General features: G+C 51.3%; 4 protein-coding genes across 4 annotated transcripts; 2 read left to right on the top strand and 2 right to left on the bottom strand.

The window, feature by feature from the left end:
* Positions 1-1,475: 1,475 nt before the first annotated feature.
* Positions 1,476-1,840, bottom strand: COL26b_013518 (uncharacterized protein; the record flags this gene model as incomplete). The annotated part of the gene is made up of 2 exons (XM_053186116.1): positions 1,476-1,647; positions 1,710-1,840. The coding sequence occupies 2 exons, from the start codon at positions 1,838-1,840 to the stop codon at positions 1,476-1,478; spliced, it is 303 nt and encodes a 100-aa protein (XP_053029945.1).
* Positions 1,841-11,509: 9,669 nt separating this feature from the next.
* COL26b_013517 (uncharacterized protein) lies at positions 11,510-12,655 on the bottom strand (the record flags this gene model as incomplete). Its single annotated transcript, XM_053186115.1, has 3 exons — positions 11,510-11,791; positions 11,848-12,529; positions 12,627-12,655. 3 exons carry the CDS (start codon positions 12,653-12,655, stop codon positions 11,510-11,512), a joined length of 993 nt encoding a protein of 330 aa, XP_053029944.1.
* Positions 12,656-14,239: 1,584 nt separating this feature from the next.
* COL26b_013516 (uncharacterized protein) lies at positions 14,240-15,289 on the top strand (the record flags this gene model as incomplete). Its single annotated transcript, XM_053186114.1, has 2 exons — positions 14,240-14,989; positions 15,050-15,289. The coding sequence occupies 2 exons, from the start codon at positions 14,240-14,242 to the stop codon at positions 15,287-15,289; spliced, it is 990 nt and encodes a 329-aa protein (XP_053029943.1).
* Positions 15,290-18,464: 3,175 nt separating this feature from the next.
* On the top strand, positions 18,465-19,921 carry COL26b_013515 (uncharacterized protein; the record flags this gene model as incomplete). The annotated part of the gene is made up of 2 exons (XM_053186113.1): positions 18,465-18,923; positions 18,986-19,921. The coding sequence occupies 2 exons, from the start codon at positions 18,465-18,467 to the stop codon at positions 19,919-19,921; spliced, it is 1,395 nt and encodes a 464-aa protein (XP_053029942.1).
* Positions 19,922-22,030: the final 2,109 nt, after the last annotated feature.

Genomic DNA, 22,030 nt, shown 5'->3' with positions numbered 1-22,030 from the left:
TTGGCTTATCTATGGGAGAGCGGACGGGATCCCGAGTTTTCCAATGGGTATGGTCGTATGTGTTGGGAGATGCGGAAAGAAATGATTATGAAGGGCAAGGTGACAGTCCTGCGAGCGTCCTTTCTTGGGAACCAAAGCCAGCACATCATCGTTCGTCACCTTGACGGATGGAAGAACACACACCTAACAAAAGAACTTTCTCTCAGATATGCGGAGACGGATCAACTTACAGCGGCAAGCCTTGAAATCGAAGAGCCAGGCAGATGTAGATGTATTGCCGAAGGCCTGCCCGTCGTCAGAGCATGGGAGGGGAAGTTAGGTGCAGCCGCAAATGATGAACAGGTTCAGACAAACGATAGGCTAGCACTGTATACATACGCTTATGAGCAGAGTATTGCGAGGGCCAGGGGCACTGTAAAAATTTAGGAAAACACCCACAGCTTGCTATCTTTCCGGCAGGCGTTCCAATTCCAGTGTATGATGCCAGCCACAAGAGACATTTTCGTCTATATCTAGTAACACAGAGTCAATGTCGTCAGCGCGCGAAGAAATCAGGTGGAGAAGGAGGCTGGCCTTCTTCGCCAGGGACACAGTGAGGTACTGCTCGTTCCTTTCGGCACGTCATCTGGGATGCAGGCATTTGTACCATGGATGCCGATGACAAGTCGCCCAACGAACCTGACACAAACACCGAACAAACTGCATCCGATTTCGAGCAGAACGTAATCATTTTAGAGTTGGAAGTTTTGTTGGATGAACGAATGCGACCTCACAGACAATGAGATGTGGTGTGGAATGAGGATGCGTCCCGTGACAATGCTGGTGGACACTGCGAATGGGCGGCAACTGCCAATTTTTAGCCCCAGAGTCGGCAGCAGGTCATTGAAAGAATAGAGGAGGTCTGATGCTTCAGTGCGCAACCTCCAGCGCAGTGGGCTCCCGTCGACCGGCGTCCTGGTGAAAGAGGGGACGTTGATTTAAACATTTTAGCACTTCGCTCGAGGCAGAACTTCTGCCCGAGCTGGCTCAACATGGCTTCATTGACGGCAGTCCGAGAAACAAGCCCATGCGGCCCGACATTTGGATTAGTGAGTCATGACTCAGATCATCACCACGCTTTGAGGAGCCATTCAATGGTTACACTGGGTGTCGCTTCTTTGGCCATGATGCGTCGTCACGTTGTTGAATTTCCATGTTTGCAGCCAAAGCCGAAAGAAGTGCTATTTGCACTTTTGAAGAATATGATTTGTGTGGGACGGACAGCAAGGATTTCGTACGTAATAATAAAACTTCCCATGAAGCGACTGCCGTTTTAACTTTCTAGCCTGGATCGTGCCGATCTTCTCGTGCTTCCCATCATCCTGTCCACCGAGCCGGCGCCTGGCCGCTGTTCCCCTCCACTTGAAGACCAACATGTTCATGATGTAGGTGGGGAATGATTGTGCCGACCAGCGAGCCAGAAGACGCATTTAGGATCAGCGAATGGTGTTGTCGAATTTGAATCGCGCAGGAGTCTTATCAGGGTCGAAGGCCTTTTCATCGCGCCGGCCTGCCTGCTGGGCCGTCTGGTCAGGCGGGGCGTTGGGAACCGATTTCTGCTCCGTCTTGGACTGCGCGTCCTTGGCTGTAGATGCCCAGGCATCGAAACTAGACATGAAACGCCATGTCAGTAGATTGGAATTTATGGGTACGCATCTCAGGCTGCGTACCGGCGTGGTTTCTGCGCTTTGGGAGTCGCCAGTATGTCGCGGATTGCCTTTGCGTACGCGGAATCAGCCGGCGGGCGCTCGTCCGGGTTGGTCATCTTGCCGCGGTCGGACGCGGAAGCTTGGCGAGACATTGTTGATGGTCGTCTGCGTATTATATTGCGTGAGTGTGAAGCTGCTGTGCAGTTTCGCCCGTGATGCTGTCGGGGGCGATTCCAGCCCGATGCAGGTTGTGCAGGAAAAGATCAGAGGGGCAGATGAATGCGAGAAGCCTCATTGAAAAGACGGCGGCCAGAAAGGTGGAAGGCACGACCCGGGGACGAAATTCCCTTAATGATTTTAATACCGGCAGGTTCTACCCAAACATCCTGCTCATCGCGCCTGCTGCAAACACATGCCCGATCCCTTGCCCCGCTCCTTTGCCAGCTTGGGGGAGGGGGGCAATGGGTTTCCTGGCTTTAGCATCACACACTCGGCAGCGCCAAACGCCCCGGGCGACCTGCAGGCCAACAGGGGAGAGCTTCTCGCTGCAAATTCATCTTGGACCGCCTTGGGATAAGATTTGACATTCATCATCTTCTTCTTGATGTTCAACCATGCCCGTCTTAGCATCAACGGTCGTGCTTTCTTGCTCATCCGTCTACCCTTTGCCTCCTCTGGGCGCAAAATGACCTCCCCTCTGCCCTCAGGTTCGATGCACTGTCGGGAATACTTGAAGCTCAGAAGAGTTTGAACTTTTGTATTCCCGATCAACCTCCCATGCTCTCGTACCACGTGTCTTACATTTTTGTCGCGCACACGCCATGTTGCTTCAACTTCAACATCACCCACATCAATCTGTCATTGCCGCCCCCAGATCGGCCGCAAGTCAGGTCAGGCTCCTTCCACTGCTGACCTGGCGTCGTCTTCCCGTTTGATATCCATGTCGTGGTGAGCATATTGCCGAAGGACATCATCCCGATGGACGTTTTCTTACCCCCCTAACCACAGGTTTGTAGCTGGGTTCATGAAGAGGATCCGTTACCTTCACCTTTCACGAGTTTTACGCAGAATTCGACGGTCGTGTCCACCGGCCACCGTCCCGTCTAAGGGACCTGTTCAGGGTTGGCTGTCTCACGGGAGTACCCGGTCTTTATTATCAGTCTGTTCGCACTTCTATGAGTTGTCTTGGAATCGAAGGTGGAAGGAGCGAATCCATTTGAGTTGCATCTTCAGTCGTTCGTCTGGGAGTTTGACATTGATTTCTGGTGTCAAACCAAAGCGTCGATAATTCTAATGAGAAAGCCCCCCCGCCTGCTAGAAGCTCCTACTCCTGCCTGCAGCTCCCCTTCCTCAAAAGCTGCCACTCCTTTCAAATTTGGAAAGCTCCTGCTCCAAAACCTCCCATCGAAGTGGTAGCTTTCCTCGGCTTTCTCCAAGCTACCACTTCAGAGACTCCACACGGAAAGCTCCAGCTACAGAAAGATCCCACCCCTTCCAAAAGCGCCTCCCAATATGGCAGCTTTCCTAAGCGCGCCTCCCAAAGTTCCCATTGTGAGAAAGTTCTAACCGAAAGATGGTAGACTACAAATGCCCCCAGAAGTCGTCGGGTTCGCCACCCTCCGCAAAATGCAGTATCAAGACTTGCTAGAATCGTGACCAACGGGGTGGTCCGTAAGAAGATGGAGTTCTGCTGAGACGCACCGCGGTTTCGAGGGCATCCGAAGCTTCCGTCGCGCAAGTCCCATCTTCCGTGGGCCGCACTCCTTTCCCCAAGAGCAGTATGTGTCCGAAGCGGTATCTCCGTGATTTCGAGGTCAACACGTCTCCTTCATACAGCAGAGCGCGAGGTGGTTGCCCAGGTCGACCTGCGGATAGTTCTGCCCTTGATTCTGAAGTCTGCAACGAATGCTGTCCACGTTTTACTCATCGAAAGGACCTTTCTGTATCGGCAGCAGTTTGAATCGGCAGGACCTTTCTGCAGGGCATCGGCAGGGCCTTTCTACATCTGCAGGACCTGTCTGCGGAAGTTCTCAGCGTAGTGACCTGCTGCCGATTTCAGCGCTATGCGGCAGTCGGTATTTGAGGACTCGCCCGTCACAGCGCCGCGCTGCCCCAGCTAGCGAATACTGAGCTGCGACCCCTGAAACATCCCATCCCGTACATACGGCTTGCCGTCGAGGCATGTCCCCAGACCACACACAGTTGGCAGAAGTTTACGGCGCGACTAGGGTGCATGCCGCGTGCGAATCCGCCAGAGACCGACTGGCGATGTGTTCTTGGGAGTGCTTGGAATCACTGATGTCACCCAAGACGAGGGTGACCGACTGCCAATTTCACGGTAGTGGAGTGACGCGCCATGGGCTTGGCTCCAGCGAGGTACGTAGCCAAGGCGACGAGGGACGACCCCCAAAAGTTCAACGGTGACGGTCGCAGTCACACGCTAAAATCGACATGCCAACACCACGGCGAAACGAAAAGACACAACAGTTGCATCGTGTTCCGAAAGGCTTGCCCTTGACTCTTATATTCGTCAATCTGACCTCTGAGATAGACGGCAACGCTTGTCTGTGGCCAACCTGATCCGCAATGCTCGGATGTGGGGCGGAAACTATGGTGGAATCGATGACAGTGTCAACGGCGGAATCGGAAGCATTGTTGGAAACGCCCCGGAACAAGAAAAAAGTGCCCCTGGAAGACTCGGCGGGACGGCTGTGAGGTTGGTAGAGAATGATATAGCACTCAGTCCCTGCCTGTCATCTTGCACACCTAGTGGTGCTGGCTGTACCCCGCCATGGAGACGGTCGCGACGCGGGTCACAGTAGGTTCAGGCCCCCCACTTCAGAACCTGGGGTACCACGCCCCGTCGTGATGTTGGGTCGCTTGGAATTATGTGGTCAATTGCAATACCGCTATGTTTTTGGCATTAGCCTCAATTGTCTTGTTCGTAGTGCAGTCAAAGTGTGCGAGCACAGAAAAGTACCGCTTCTCCCCCGTGAAGACGCAGCATTGTTATTGCCGACTTCACAGCCGACCGGGATTTTATCTGCCTTGAGCCGGCCTCATGACACTGTTGCTTTTGCCTTTGGGCTTCTGCAGAAGTCGGCATTGCTCCCGACGACTAATACCTATTAGATGCATGTGCATATAATCGGCATGTCCATCCTTTGGCTGGAAGGCATACTGAATCGAAGAATGAGGCACTTCCGAGGGTGTGGGCTGCACCCTCGCTAACAGGCATTTCGGGGGTCGGGCCGCCCCGCAGCCAGGGTCTGTACCTAAGTGCTGCCTGGAATGCAACATCACTCGAGTGCCTCATCGACATCCCGAATCATGCCACCTCTTGTCCGCCTATGTGCCTACGTGCCCGGCGCATCTCAAGTAAGTGGTCTGTCCCAGGCCGTCGTCTGGTCCGAAGTTCCTGCCTCAAATGTATGACCGTGCCACTGAGAGCCAGGGCGGGTCCTGAACAAGTGGAACGGCAGCGTACCTGGGTACCTTGCAGGAGTCTGCGAGCAAGAGATGGAAGGCGCCGTCGTGTCGTGCCTTCCTCGCATCGCACTGAAAATCAGGGACATTGAGTTGAGTGAAGTGGGCAAGAACGGCCAAGCCGGCTCATTCTTGCCGAGAACATCACCGGCGGCACCTACACCTCAATCCCCATCTTCGCTCAATCATCACCCTGCCAGCCCGCTGCTCCTTCTGACTCGCCTGTCCAATCTCAAATCACTCCGTTGGTGTGTTAGGCAACCTGCGATTGCCATTCGTCTGCTTCGCGGATTGATTCAGTCCGTCCCAATGGCAAACATCATGAGCCGCTGCGCCATCTCCTGGAATGCCGCTCCACATGGCCACAGCCCGTAGGTCGGGCGACCCTGTCAACGTGCATACGGCGCACCAATTCTCCTCCACGAGCAGCGCGTCGCTGAGGCGCGTGTCGTCTATCTTCTCCAACTTGCGGCCTCTTTTCCGTCGGTGACAGCAGATTTCCAAGTCGTCGAGGCCTGGTTTAATCAGGTTGTCGAGTTTCGCAACCTCGCGACTGTCGGCACAGCCGCCTTTCGGCTGCCCGGCCAGCGCTTGCACGCTCTTTCGACCGACCGCTCCGCCCTATCTAGGTATCTCGCTTCCAGAGGGTACCAGTCGTCCAATTCCATCTTGGCTGTCGAGGACGTCTTCATCGCTCGCTCGGTAAGCCCACACTAGGATCCGCCAGCTACCGCTGCAGTTCAGGCTAACTTACTTCGTCTCTCAGGAGATCGATTGTCCTATCCATGGCGCCATCGCTCGGCAACGAGCAAGCCTTCACACGCAGAGAGCCATCCGCCCAACTGACGTCCGAACCAAAGCCATCACGCACCGACACCCCGAGGATACCGGGAGGCACACCACCAAGACTGCCGGTCCCACGAAAGCCGTCGTCCGATTTTCCGATATCACATACGAGGATGGAGCTATTCCCAAAGTTGATGCTGATCCCTCTGCCAACAAGTTGCTTTCGTCCCATACGATCAATACACCGGTGAACAGATTGCGATCTGGAACCATTTCTCCCGCCGCATCCTTCATTCTCATTTGCGTCTTTGCAATCTTGGGGATCTCCGCCCGTCTCCTTTTGTCATGATTTCGGTTAAGGCCTCAACACTACCACATCACCTCTTCTTTCATCATCTCCGCCAGTCGATCTTGGTCATACCCAAGACATTTCTCCGATCCGATGACCTTTTAACTGCAGAGGGAGACACATGGATGATTAACACGTTGGTCCCCCTCACATTTCACGCCAAAGTCATATAGAAAGCCTGGAGAGGCAGGTGGTGTTTCGGGAGTTCGTCATGATACATCCGCAGTCCAAAAGCAGTCAGCGGTCTTGTGGCCTTGAGCTGATTCTCACATCAACGGCGAGTCCCGCCCGCCTGAATGTTTGCTAGGCGGACCAGAGATGTGCTTTCTTATGGCAAAGCCTGTCGGCTGGAAATTCATCTGATGATGATGGTGGTTGAGGTCAGTAGAAGGGTTGAGCAGGTGCGACAAGAAATGACTTACATGATAGTGAGATCAACGTGTTGACGCGCGAGATCATTGGCGAGGAAGTTACTAGCACACGATAAGTGGATGGTCTTGATCAAATTGAATGGAATGGACAAAATTCTGGACGCATCTTCGTTGTTGAGCTGTAGAAACTACGCCAGAAGACGCTTCACCCACGGAACACGCCCCTCCGTTTCATGTCACCCAGTGTTCTCTCTCCACGTTCTCAGCCTGTCAAATGCCGTCCGCTCTCAAACATAGGATCGCGCGAGCATCTGGACTTCCTTTACGAACTTTCCCCAGCTTTGTATCTGTCGGCCTCCCGCTTCTGCTGATCTGCATGTTTCCGATTGTATCTGGTTGGGAAGATACGTAAGCTGAGACGGACCGTGCCGATTGACCCAGTCTAAGTGGCATCCTGGAAGAATCGGGCCTTGTAATTCGGCTTTTCACACTACTGTGCCATGACCGTAACACAGCCTTCAACTCTTTCAGGGGTCTCCAGATTTTGCACGACAGCCAGCTCGACTTAGCGATGTATGAGCTTTCTCCAGGATTCTCACGGCTGTAGAGGCTGTCGGATAGGAGGCTTGTCTAGAATGCCAGCTAGGCGTGCAAAGTCCAATTTAGACTGTCAAAGCTCAAGATGTCACTGATTGTTGCCAACTGTTCCATGCCTGGCCTTGATCCACATTCCAATCATAGGATGTTAGGGACAAGCGTAAAAGCCTTTACACGACAACTTCAGGAGGTTGCTTTCAGAATTTCGAGCAGCATTACCTTTTTTCCTCAGAAGTGAGTCACGAGGCAATTTGACCCCAGTAAGTCCATCCATCTCTGGAGCTGAAGCTCAATGGTGTTCACGTCTTGCTGTGACGTGGAGGAAGGGCACGGGAGCTACATAGGAAATACCCTCCTAGTGGTTCTTAAGGAAAGAATTGTGGGCATTGGAAGTTTAAAGTAAGAAGCTCGGGGTAGAGGCGAACAGCGACTGGAACGAGCGCAGCGAGAGACGATGCAAGAGGCGGGCGAAGGTGTTCAGATGGAAGGTTGTCCGCAAGGGAGAGCGTCTGCCTTGACGCGGTACAGGAGGCTCCGATATTTGTGACAAAAGGTGACGTGTATGAAACCAGCCACAGCAGCTAGCGATTGATGATTGCCGGAGCCAAATGCACCAGAGTTTTCACATGCTTCTCCGGAGGATAGAAATGCAGAGTCATTACCCGTGCAAGTCAACTGGACTCAACTGCATTCCATCCGTCCGCCGATTTTCGTACTCGCTGGAGCCTTCTTCACGACAGCAAGGTATCATTAGGTATGTCTTGGCCATCCTTAAACGGACATGGTAGTGTGCAACTACAGCGTTGCGAGTATTGCGCATCATAGAAGCGAGGGAGCATCTCACTCCTTTCACGAGTTCAAAGACATTCGCTAGTAAGAATAGTTTTGGCATGGTCAACCATGAATGGAACTGATTATGACACTCTTGCCACATCGTCCGAACCTTTCCCTTCAACTGCTTTTGGCGTCTTGGTCGGTCCGGTATTTCGATTTCAGCAGGCGCAAAACATTTTTTGCAAGATTGCAGGCTAGCAAACTGTTCGGTATCGTGGTATACATGCAACATTTGACTAGATTTGCGGGTTCTGGTGCGTTGTGAATGGATGCCTTCGGGTAGGGGGCTTTCGTGGCTGATTTGGAGTATTCGTTCGGCGACGTCGAGATGTCGGCTTTGCGTTTCGGAAAGACTGCACCTGCGGAGTGCTGTCTTGTCAGAGGGCATTCAGGACGCATGATAGCATGAACCCACGTGGTCAAGCCGCTTTTTTCTGGCCTTCGACATGTTTTCTGCGTGAAGATAATAAGGCTGGGTCAAGTTGCTGGTGTCTGTTGGGTTTCGTTGCAGCGCTTGGACGGCGTTATTGTGGTTGCGGGTTCGTCAAAAAGGAGCAGAGACAACTATACAAACGTGCTTTGTACTACTTATGTCGCAAGCCTGGTTCTACAATGTTTTGAGGCGATTGATGGCATGCGTTGAAGGCATGTATTTTGCCGTGTGAGGAAGACTGAATCCACAGGCGTCGGAATCTTCCACAAGAGGCCTCCGGTGTTGACAATGTTCGAAAGATGCACCAGAGTGTGAGATCCATGAAACACATATGCTCACAGGAAACATCAAAGTCACATGGTTTGGATGTTGGGAACGAGGATATCTTTGAAATCTTGCCAGTAGCCGCAGACCCCTCAAAATACTTCTCATATCTGGGCAAATTTCGACTTCACCTCACGACAAATTTCATGTTCACACTTTGGAAATTTGGAACGTCGTGTGGTGTCATTACTGGTAGATCTCCCGCCTACGCACCACCGGAAGTAGCGTTATTACATGTGGGAGTTCAAAGACCATCAAATACATGCTGGAAAGATGCCCCATGCCTCGTTGGTTGTTGGCGCATAAAACAAAGACCCAGACATGCCCTGTGCCCTGCTTCCCTCGCCCGATTCGTTGTGGAACATTGTTGCGGCGCCTTTCCTACCGTAGACGATAAGAACCAACCTTGTCGCCGCCCTTCGAACAACCAATACTAAGTTTTTGTATGTTGATAACCCCAATATTTGTTGCTTGAGTTGATATTCCTTTGCTGTGCTGCTTTCTTGGTTTTGAGACGCCTCTTCCAGTTGGCCTTGCCAGATCAGGCTATGTTGAGATACCCTAATTTTCGGAATGACTCTCTGTCATCATGGCCATTTGCAGCTCGTTCTCCTTTGCTGCTGATTGCCTATTGAACGACATCGATTATACCATTGATGCTGGGTCCGGTTTGAAGTTCAGGTTTTCTTATCTCGCCAGTTACTTCTTGGCTATTCTCCCAAGTGTGTATCGAAAGAGAGCCAATATCTTTACAAAAGATGGTCGACCACACCCAGATGCCCGTCTCATATGTCATGGCAAACATAGACCGGTTTGTCCTACTAAGGGTTTCAATAGAGAAGTCTTGAATTATATGAAGCAGGTACCCACGCTTTCATTATGTGATTTGCATCCGATTGCAAGCAGTCTCGGCTAAAATGGGTTTTCATGCGCTATCTCGCGGCTCGTGACTACATCTTCATAAAGCTAAAGGAGCATGTAGTCTTTCCATTTCGTGGTGCTAAAACGCCGTCTGATCACCGTGACAGACTCTTTCCTGCCGAGCTACCCGGCCGTTCCCCCATTTCTCTAGTTGTTCTGCCCGTCCATACCACAACCCTTAGCCAACACCAGTAGCTGGGACGGTACTTATACGTAATTAAGCCCTTCTTCTCGAGCTGTTTCCAGTACATCTTCGATTTTCTCAGCCATGCTTCTGCTCGTAAGATACGAAAGGCTCACTCTTCATGCGAAGTCTCCAAGTAGGGCGTTTTCAATACCGCAAGAACAGTCACCTCGGTCGAATGCAGGAGCTGAGAAAGTCTCTTTGGAATCTACTGCTGAATCTCTATCCACCTCTTTCTCCTGGGCCTACTCGAAGGACACCACATCCCCTAAGAGCGCAGCGGATGGAGAGTAATGTTGCTGGCGAGGATTCAGACGCGGCGTTGCCATCTTCTGACTGTGAATGTCACTTGAGCCTGAGAAAGTTGCCCGAGAACAGCGACTTTGATACGGGTTGTGATACCAACGTAGGATATGTGCTCATAGGATGGGAAGGAATGAACGCTAACAATGACATAAGTGCCAATGCTCTCACGATGAAAGTCGGTCCTCATCATTCCAGTGAATTTAATGGCGTTCCCAGCATCGATCATTGTCTCTTCCATCAGTCTCCTCATCTTAGCTCGAAAACAGCGTTCCGCTAAGCCGCTCTGGCGGCTTGCATAGAGCGTCGCGCATGCGATATCAATAAAGGCTGAGGAATGCGTTCGTAAAATATCTCATGAATACTGTGCTGAGACGTATCCCGCACGCGCTGACACATCTTGCAAGTAAGATTGTCCAATCCGCTTGACGACAGGCCTCTTAGAACTGTCTAAAAGAAGTCTGTGCATACCCAAAGGACTGTAGTGTAGTGTTCTGACCGTTGTTGGTATCCTGGGTGTGACGTCTAGATGCTTCGCACAGCCTAGAAATGATTTGTGATGTGGATCGACGTGGCTGAATTCCGCCATAACAGCATTGGTGTATTAGTTTCCGAGGAGAATTCTACATGGTAGTACGAATACTACACAGCGACTCTCACAATGTCCCAGCACTGACCGGACGAAATCCAGACAGACACCACTAGATTCCAAGAGAAATATGCTATCGACAAAGATATAAATGTCGATGGCGAGGCTGCCAGTTGCACGAACCATTCATCTCCATAATAAAGACGGCCATACCCAATCCGAATCTGCAGCTGTGATTACAACTGTGGACATGCCTTTTGGTTCGCCGGTATAGCGTCTGTACCGCGCCCTGCGCGAGACATGCGGAGGACGTGGCTGAAAGGAGCAGGATGGCTCACGTTTGACTTTGACTTTCATGGGACGAGCATTCCGATCCGCGATGGCCGCAATGGCCTCGAAGTGCCTCTTCTGCAACTCATAACTCTCCACGTACGTTATGTCAACGTGCGGCGTATTGCCTACTACCATTGAACTTCTATGATCTCTCTGTGAATGAGGATATCAGGGCCGTGACGAAGATCAAGAACTCGAAGGGGTCTACCGATGCGAAAGTGGCAACTCCACAGGTCACACCCGTTGCCCATACCCCGACAACACCGTGGTGCCCGAAGTAGCCTCAGATCTACTGACGAAGCTTCCTATAGCTAGAGATTTGCCCTCAATTGCGTCGCAGGGATGTGCTCTGTTGACACGAAACGCTCGACAAGATTAACCACCTCGTTTGCAAGCCCGAAGCTAAAGATATAACCACCTCCTTGAGGGCCGTATGCATGCACCACGTGCTGGCCTCTGACGACTGTTTTCTCTACCCTGGTGCCAGTCCTTCTCTGGGGACGTATACCGACAATGTCTCGCAGGATATCGGCTCCGGCACGGTCCGGAGGAGGGAAGTCCATGGGCAGATTCTCATGTACTCTTTGTAGAATCTGCAGCATGTTAGCGAGCCTTGCCGACCACATATCACATGCTTTTCTCCACCCACGTTTGAACGCAGATCGTCGTCGACTTCGGTGTCGACGCTGTCGAAGGTCTTCAAGCCTCCCAAGATGGCAGTGCCGTCAGGCCTTCCCAGCGCATATGTATAATCTTTGCCCCGACGGATCCAGATCTTATTGAAGTCCGACTTGACGAGTATTGTCTGGCCTCGAACCTCTTGCATGTCGAGATCTGCCACATCTGTGAGATAGCGGGCTCCCACACCAGTGCAATTGATTAACAGATCGTGTCCCATTCCACGGAGATCAGAAAGCGAGTTGACGCTCAAGCGCTGAAATTCGACACCCGTTGCCTCCAGGCGGTTCCTGACCCATGCAAGGTAAGTTGAAGGTGTGATAATGATGGATTTGTATGCCATGCCAAATGAGGCACCGCTGGGCAGCTCATCTTTCGACAAGACTTTGTAGTTAGGCAGCTTGTTCGCGTACCAGACTTGGTCTTCAGATGAACCATCAACAAGGTCATACATGTCAACTCTTCGGACACTGGACTCTGGATGCTCGAGAGCCAAATTCCACCACGCCCAAAAGGCATCCAGCTGCATCTTTTGCTCACTTGGTGTGGAGGGAATCATGCCCATGAACACAGCGCCTGCCCAAGGGCTGGCCCACTCCTGCGACTCCGGGTCGTTGGGAAGGTTGCGAGCAACAATCGTCACGTCGTAACCCCTGGGTAGCTGACTCGCGATTGTGAGGCCGGTGATTCTGTGGTTTTACTTATCAACCCGTGATCAAAGTGCTGTCGCGCAAAGGGGTGAAATCCTACCCGGCACCTAGAATGGTGATCTTTGGCATCTTTGTTTTAGGGTTGAAGACTGACTTGAGCTTAAAGACTGAGTTATTTGTCTCTCACGGTGCTGATTACCCCATATTCTCATGTTCAGTCTGCAATCTTGTGCCAATATATAGTCTGCAAGTCAATTTCCCACCCATTTCATGAAAATTGGGCGGACCCCGGACAGACGTCGGCCTGGCCAGCCGATATCTATCGATAAACCTCGTTTGCGATGTATTCAATTGAGCTTAGCCTTTGTACCGGGGAACTGAGATTAGGGGCGAGAGCAAGGCTTGGATTGTGGGGTGCTGCTCGTCTAATTCATCCTTGAAATGGTTAGGCTGTCACGAATCCAGGGACTCTGCGATTGGTGCTTTTGAAAGAATAGTCCAATCAAACTACGCCAAGGGAATTACACATTTGCCGACGACGATTTATCTAGGGCGACAAGGGTACATGTATCAACGCTTATCATGCAACGTCAATCAAGATTTACCATGGCTGATGCGGGGAGAGGTGCTAGGGTAAGAATTTTGGGCATCGAGGTGATTGCGAAGCTGAATTAAACTAGCGATGCCTCAAACTTCGCTCATCATTGGGCCGCACACGAAATGAATTGATTCCCCGATAATGCCTATGAAGAATAGGAGCCAGACATAAGACACAAGTCCTAGTTTATCTGCTTGTCTATCTCTCGGTCTATCTCTTCGTGCAGGGAGGTGTCGGCCTGCCGCTCAGTGACCTTACCTCATGGCTTGCTGTGATTCGAGTTTGGATTCGATATAAGTTTGCCATTTTGTTTCTTGGACAGACAATCATCCTACCTGCAGCGCGATCCTCTTTTCTCCTGTTTTGAACGATAGAATCGGTATTGCAACAGCCTCAACAAGCATGAATACAAAAACAGCCATCGCATCCGAAGATGAGTCGCTCCACGGCCGCTTTTCTGCCGAGGGCGTGGTCTCGTCCGAGTATGAACGCTTTTGTCGTCTGCGAGAGTCATTCACCGAGGAAAAGCAGGCCTCGCTTATTCGAAAAGTCGAGTGAGTGTTCGTTAAAATGACAAGGTCACTGTTCATTGACTGGTTCCAGTTTCCGCATCCTGCCTCCTCTGGTGCTGGTGTATCTTCTGGCTTACATAGACCGCTCCAATGCAGGTATGATCGAGCATACCTTTCAGTGCAACCTCACGCCTCCTGTGTGATTGACTGAGCACATTTCTTTGCAGGCAACGCCAAATTATCTGGTGCTTTGGAAGACCTCGGCCTAAATGGACAGCAATGGAACGTGTCTCTGGCCGTCTTCTTTATCACATACGCGGCCGGTGGCGTGTAAGTATTGAGCTGGGCAGCGGTCTTCACACTGGCAGTTGCTAACCTAGAGGCAGCCCGTCAAACATTATGCTCAAGCGTGTCGGCCCACGATTCTGGCTCCCATCACTGCTCATCGGATGCGGATCGACGATTGTCTGTTCTGGCGTTCAAAGCACGTATGCTGGATGGATAGCTTTCAGATTGATCCTCGGCATTATTGAAGCCGGTATCTACCCCGGTTGCTCCTTCATTCTCACTTCATGGTATAGCCCCAAAGAGCTGCATTCGAGAATGACCATCTTTTACTCGGCTGCTTCCATTGCAGGCGCTTTCTCTGGACTTCTTGCTTTTGCGATTGGCCGCCTAGACAGTACTTGGGGCTACCGGGGCTGGCGCTGGATCTACGTCTTGGAGGGAGCCTTCAGCGTCATTGTGGGTGTTATGTGCTTCTGGCTGATTGAGCCTGTGCCGGGAAAGGTAACAAGCTGGTTGACAGACGAGGAGCGCGAGTATCTGGTGCTCCGGAACCGATTCACCGCGGGTGGAGAGAGCGGAATTAAGGAGCGAGAGGATTTCAACATGGCCGACGTTAAGAAGGCGTTCCGCTCCATTCACACCTACTCTGTGGCGTTGACGGAGTTCACCGTGGCCGTTGTCGTGTACGGAATCAGCTTTGTCCTGCCCAGCATCGTTCAGAGCCTGGGATATTCAAACGTCAAGGCTCAGGCAATGACTGCTCCGCCGTACATCTTTGCCTGCGTTGTCACCGTCATTTCTGGCCTGGCAGCCGATCGCTACCGCCAGCGGGCACTGTCAATCATGCTTCCAAATGCAATGGCTGTCATTGGATTCATCATCATTACCATCACAATTCGATACCATCAGATTCCCGGAGTAACATACTTTGGCATTTTCCTCATGGCTGGTGGTTTGTATCCCATCTCACCTGCCGTGATGGCCTGGGTAGCTCTGAACATGGCTGGTTCCATGAAGCGTGCAGCCGGACTTGGACTAATGATGTCCCTAGCCCAGCTCGGGGGTGTAAGTTCTGACCCAGGCCTCTGACCACGCAAAACGCTTTGCTGACTCGAAGACCCTTAGATTGTGGGATCTAACATTTTTCTGCCTGATGAAGCACCCGTATACCCTACTGGATTTGGAATCTGCATTGCCATGTTGACAGCATTCGGCGTCATCTGGCCCGGCATCTACTACCTGATCCTGAAGAGGATCAACTCCAGAAGGGCAGCCCTTTCGACCGAGGAGGTAATGGCCAAGTATACGACGGAGCAATTGACCGATATGGGCGACGAGAGTCCTCTATTCCGATATGCTCTTTAGCTATGTAGCTGAGAAGTTTCCGGCGGGTTGTACGCGCACTCAAATGTCGTTTTTGCCGAGGAATTACTATTTGGATAATCACTTGGCTATACCGCTATTTCATATTTGTCTGTATAGTTCTACCTTTTGATTATCGGTGTTCCATCAAGACATTCCCTCAGGTGTGAAGGAGTAGGCCCGAGGTACCAGTACGCCATGCTTGAAAGGATATGAAGCTTGCTTTTGAAGGATGGAACGTATCAGAATAGTGGACTATCCAGCCAGAAGGCCCCCGACCCCTTGATCCAGAACCAGTTGGTGAGGCTGAATATTACCTTGGACGCAAATATTATGACCCCATGCCTTGGCTTAATGATGTATCGTCTTGTCGAGGTATGCTAGTAGAAGGCAGCGGTGTATTTGATACACTGTTGAGCCTTGCGCCAGGGGACCAGGTCGTGTGCGCAAAAATCTGCACACTTCATCCTGGTTCTTTTGGGCAGCTTGGAGTTTTCTGAGTTGCTTACCCCGCCATCTTGCCAAGCCTGGCATCCCCGGACCGCTTATCAGCTTCCGGTCAGTCCCCGCCGATAAGCACATCCGTCCCCGGTTATTCTGCATGATAAGCACCCTTCATCCGGTTTGCTGATGCGGTTCTCCTCTTCAAGCCCACTTGATCCAGCTTACGCATTTCTCCCTTGCTTCTTTCATCATGAGAGAACACGATGCAAACACATATCCCAAAATCTGGCTCCCGCAGACCAACGACACGCACAACTACTGGCTGCCAAACTTGTCGACGGCGACGTATAAAGTGTGACGGTAGGTCTTCAACACGCCAAACGAGGATCAACGACGAGATTGATAATGGAAATCATTAGAGGTAAAGCCGTCTTGTCAAAGATGCCAGTATGCAGCCATCGACTGCTCCTACAAGCCTCAGCTGAAATGGCCACGACAAGGTGCGAGGATGGGCAACAACCGCTCCCGGCGGCACCGAGTACAGAGCGATGCGTCAACTCAAAAGACTGATTCCCTTTTGAGCGAGGAAACGAGGTTGGAGACTTTCTCGGTAGACCGGCTCGAGGAGCCCATCCATGCAATGTTTGTGTCCGCAGCTTCGTGCACAAGCGGACCCGATGTCGACGACAACCACGACTTGGCAAGCCGAATTGATCTCGGAATGAATCAATTCTCAACAGACAATAGGGCATTACTCGCGTCGATGCCATCTAAAACATGCTCTCTTTCCATCTCATCGCTTGGCGACCCATATCAGCTTCCGAACATGAAACGCGAGGACAGCATGCTTTTTCACTATTGTAAGACCTATATAGGACGTATATGTCGTCTAACACTGATTGGTAATGGCGTCTAGATGTTGCCGAGATGTGCCCTCAATGCATTGTCAGGAACGGCTACAACAAAAGTTATCGCCAAGTTATTCTCCCACTAGTCAATAAATCCAACATCCTACTGAGAGCCATTTTGGCCTTCACGGCTAACCGCGTCAAATTGCAAGATGACCGCTTTCGGACTGTTGCCCTTCGTCACCAGGCAGCAGTGCTACAAGGCTTGCAACAGTCACTCAACAACAAAAAGCGGACATCCTTCTCGAGACTGGAAATACTCAGCACGATCCTCATGCTATGCTTCTTTGAGATATTCAGCCCGGGACAAATACCTAAAGACTCGCATGGCCTGCCTACAAGACCTTGGATGACGCATGCAGGGGGGGTTCGCAGATTGTTGGACTTGGGCCCGCTAGAATCCCATGACTCTTACTACGAGAAAGCTGTCGTGTCTTTTCTCAGCCAGTATTTTGCTTCCCGCAGCGTACTCGCCTTTACTTCCTTGTCGCCACTAGAGGATCAGATTGAGATTTTTGACCATGCTCAGTACTGGCTGGGCATGGCTGATCGGCCACCCGAGGAGATCAATCCGTTCGCTGGATGCTCCAATGAACTGCTCAAATCGATTTTGGGCATTACATCGCGAATGAGAAAAGTTGCACAATCGCGGTCGCAATCATTACCAGCTGGAGGTCTACAACAGACTTGGGCCAGCATGATGGCAAAACACCTTTTTGCCATGGACCAACTTCCACCCGCTGAGCGCAGAGACGGTGATGCAAGCGCGAAATTGCCAAGCCAGCACGCGTGTTCGGCGCCGACAACTCTTCTAGAAAAGACATCCGAAGCCTTTCGTTTAGCCACTGTGGTACTGCTGGGGAATTTATATCCTCAATTAGATATTACAGCTTATGAGCAAACTGAAATGTGCCTGGATCGGCTGGGTGGGATTTTAGGCTCTGGCGTTGCAGTTCCCCAACACGGGGCACTTGGCGCTTCCAGCTACATTTGGCCGTATTTCGTCGCGGGATGCCATTTGCATAGCCCGGATCAGAAGGTTTCACTGACACAGCGGATCAGGCAGCTGTTTTCACGAAACCTGTCCGGCGACACGGCGTCGAGTCAGATTCTTTGCGTGCTTGAGGAGGTGTGGTCCCTCCCGGTTGGCCACCGGGCGGCAGCATGCAGCGACGGGTACAGCTTTCTGTGGGAGAGCACCAAGTTGAACAGACACCAAGTGCTTGAATGGGTGTGATGGGATGGCAACATATAGTCTTGTTTGCACTTTTATACGTGATGGTTTTGATATTGAGCACCTCGTCGAAGCCTACTTGCTGGCCTCACGGCCAAATACTCTGTTTTCGGCGCCTCTAAACCTTGACCCAAGTGTATCTCACGACTACCCTCGGCCTAAAGAGAGATATGAGACGGCAAATAACTTGTAGGGATTCCAGATCGCTCATCAGACCCATGATATGCCCAATCATACAAGCTTCAAGACGCCCAGCGGGGAGAGAGAGGATGGACCCACAAGACTTGTGTTACTCATGCAGCTCGTTTGAAACAGACCAAAAGCAGTAAAGCGCAAAGAGCCCTTATCTTGCTATGCTGCGTCGCTCTGCATATACTGCATGTGACTAGCATGCTGACTCCATCACCTTAGACCTCGTTCATTTTACACCCATTTGGGTTTAGAGTGAAGGCATCAGATGTGTCACATCTTGGTCCCCTGCACTCCGATAATCAATGATTTTGTCTGCATTTATCAACTGGAACACGATTCTCGAGGTGCAACTTGCAATTGACAGATTTGTTCCAAATTCAACTCCAAAACCTTTAATACAATGACATCGTCTGTCCCTAAAAAGAAGGTCATCATCATTGGTGCCGGCGTATTCGGCCTGTCCACCGCTCTGCATCTCCAGCGGCATCACCGAGATGATATAGACGTGCTGCTGCTTGACTCTGCATCATTTCCCTCAATCGACTCTGCTTCCGGCAACGACACATCTCGCGCCATACGCATGGACTATGCTGATTCGTTCTACGCCAAGCTTGCCAAAGAAGCCATCGAGGCCTGGCAGACCGACCCCGTGTTCTCGCAGCATTTCCATCTCTCTGGCCGTATCGGAGCTCAGCCCCCTGGGTATACGAATGTCGAAAAGTGCAAGCATGTCCTACGGGCCAATGAGGTAGACTTGGAGGACTTTGGAGAGGCGGACAAGGTCTCAGCTCTTCACAGCAAGTTTCCGCTCCTAGGAAATAAAGACAAGCTTCGGGGGTGGGACTTCTACTACGTCAACGTGAGACTGACTTCTTTCTCCTCCTTCCTCTCGGCTCACTGCATCTACTAAATTTGGCGCAGCACGCTGGGTGGGCGAACCCTAAGGAAGCTGTTATCTCAGCCATGAAAGATTTTGAATCTCTTGGGGGGAAACAAATCAGCGATCCACAGTGTGGGCGTGTTGTCGCCAATATCCTCTCTGATAATCAGATCCGCGGAGTCAAGACCGCCGATGGGCAGTCACACTTTGCGGAACATGTCATCTACGCCACAGGAGCATTCTCAACTTCTAACAAGGAACTTCTCCCCGGTCTAGGCACCCAGATACACCCCACTGGTTTTGCCATTGCCCACTGGAAACTAGAAGACCCAGAAGAGCTGAGAGCTTGGAAAGGTTATCCTGCCGTAGACATCTACCACAATGGCTACTTCTTTCCTCCAGACCCCGCCACCGGTCTCATGAAGCTTGGGTTGGGAATCGTGGGGTTCACACATGACGAGCATTCTCGATCAAGCTGGGAGGATCAATCCGACGTCGGCATTGCTCTTTGGAACAGCGATCTTGTCGGAACCAATGAGGCCGGAAAGATTCCGTCCATCGCAGAAGAGGGCATCCGTTGGATCCTAAACAGATGGGCGCCAAGCTTAGCCACAAAGAAATTCTTTGACATGAAAATATGCTGGGACGCCATGACACCCGATGGAGGCTGGTTGATTGACCATCACCCAGATATCCATGGTCTCAGTGTCGCGACCGGAGGATCGGGCCACGGTTTCAAGTTCCTTCCTGTCGTTGGGAGCTTCGTCAGCCAAACTCTTGGCCTCGCTGAGAGTAATCGGACTGCTGGGCCCAAGCTTGAAGAGATGAGAAGCAAGTGGCGTTGGAGCCGGCCTTCAAACATGGATGTCAAGGATCGGAAGGTTGTGCTGCAAGGGCGACCTATATTGAATGTTATGCATCATTTGAGAGCTCAGACGCCCGGGCAGATCAACGACATGGTTCGTTGCAGATTATAAAAAGGAGCAGCGGCAGCGCAAGGATTAGAACCAAAGCAGATCGCATACAACAACAACACCACCAACAGGAACGCAAATAGCGGCGGCATAGCCGCTACAAAATGCCACACAGCTTGAGTCAAATACCAACCACGTTCAAGAACTTGGTGACATAAATGCCAGAGTCTACCTCAAACCATCAAGCGAATGTAGAAGCAGGTGGTAGACGATCTGGCAAAGTGAATCAATCGTGCATCCTCAGAATGGGCAGCATAGTCCGTGAGCACCGGTCTGGTTGGGACGTTACACAGGCAATGTCCAACGAGCCTGTCTCCAGCTGAATATAATAGCAGATGCGCGCCTTTCGATTCAGGCTGAGTCAGTGACCAAGCAATCCAATTGAAGACAAATTCACAGGCAATCCATGGTAGCCTTGGCAGAAGAGATAGTGACTATTCGGCGAGAAGACTCACAGCCGCTAGAAGCGTCAGGTTGATTTGTGATGTGGCTTGCTTGACACCCTCAGCCAAGGCACCAGGAAGTTATCGTTTCACAAGTACACGCAGACAGTGTACGGTATTACGGCGAAGAAATCATGGCAGGATATTTACCTTTCGCGTACGTAGATTGCTGTCGCTACGCGGTCAGCAGAACCGGAACAACCTTTGGTGAGCAGGAACATTGTATTGGGAGGAACTAATGCTGTAAATTGCCATCTACTTTTCGGTTTTCTACCACTGCCCCAGCGGGCCCCATGTATAACTTGGAACTTCCCTCACTCAGCCCGATATGTCTTTGAGAAGGAGACAGCCCAGTTCCTTGATGAAGATATCAGCGTGGCTTAGGCCATTCCTCAGCTAATCTCTCCGTTTTTCCAGGCAGAGGAAGTTTCGAAGAAGCGTCGTGATGACCAGCTAGGGCTTCGATAGCTGGAGATGGCATGGCAGTCGTGCCATTGTGACTAGAACTGCCTGTCAGAGTCGAACCTTCGGCTAAAGGGTTAGCAGACAGCTTGGGTGGATGCGAAGGGTGTGATGACACACAGCAATCGGCGCCAGTGAAGGCAGAATGGACGTTGCCGTCACCATAGTAATCTTCAACGAGTACTGCGAGTGAGGGAGAGCTGGATGATGCTTGTCATGAGAAGTAAAGGCTGGCATCGAACGCACCATCCTATGGTCAGTGTGACGTGCTGCTTCGCAGGTTACCTCACGATTGAGGAGAGCAAACAAAACCTTGCGAAGGGCAGAGATTTATCAAACCGATAGCAGAGACTCGTCTCAACGGGTGGACTGCATGTCGACAGCAGGCAGGACTGGCAATCCTCACAATAGCATAGCCAAAACCGAGAGAAATTCAACCAAACCGGACAAATTTCGAATTTACCATATAACCCAGTGAAACTGGTTCTCTCCGTGCGCAACGTGTTGGAATGATTCACGGCAACCTTGAGGTGAGTTCGTCGCGACACGTCTTAAATGTACCCCCGCTTTCAATTAACCACCAACCCCTCCATACGATCATAAGCTCGTCATCCCTTCCCGCTTTTCCAACATGTCCAAAGCCTGACACATTACCAGGTTAATTTAGGTAGGGCCATCCTCTTCAACAATGTGGAGCCATATCTGCCCAGGTCCGGTAGCATGAAGATGAACACTTACATTTATTCAACCGTGGGCTAGTTGACTCTGCTCCGTGGATGTCAAATCACGAGGTGCCTGAGCAGGTTCATCGGTCATGGTGCCAAAGGACCGAAGGACTGAAGAGACTGCAGTGAGCAAACGCCATCTTTTAGAGAAGAAAGCAAGTAAACATTGGGGCGAATGTAAACCTCCGCTGTTTCCTGGACGGCAACATTATTACATCTGGTACTAGTTGCAGAAAGCCTTGAATCGGATTACCATCGTCGTCTTCGGAATTCAGGTTTTGAAAATGATTTGCGGCATACCGTTGTGAAATTTTCGACCTGCGAACAAATGGTCGAGTGTTAAAGACGGGCCTCCACCGCATGTTTAAAACATGAGCTGCCCACGCTCGCTGACCAGCCGGACACATTAGTTCAAGAACTAGGGCACAAATAAAGACTAGGAGGTATGTTCCACGCCAGTGTCATTGGCGTCAAGTACCAAA

Source organism: Colletotrichum chrysophilum, assembly GCF_026319265.1.
Source record: "Colletotrichum chrysophilum strain AFK26 chromosome Unknown scaffold_235, whole genome shotgun sequence".
NCBI lineage: Eukaryota > Fungi > Ascomycota > Sordariomycetes > Glomerellales > Glomerellaceae > Colletotrichum > Colletotrichum chrysophilum.
The sequence above is the reverse complement of the archived record's forward strand: the minus strand, read 5'-3'. Positions and strand labels throughout refer to the sequence as shown.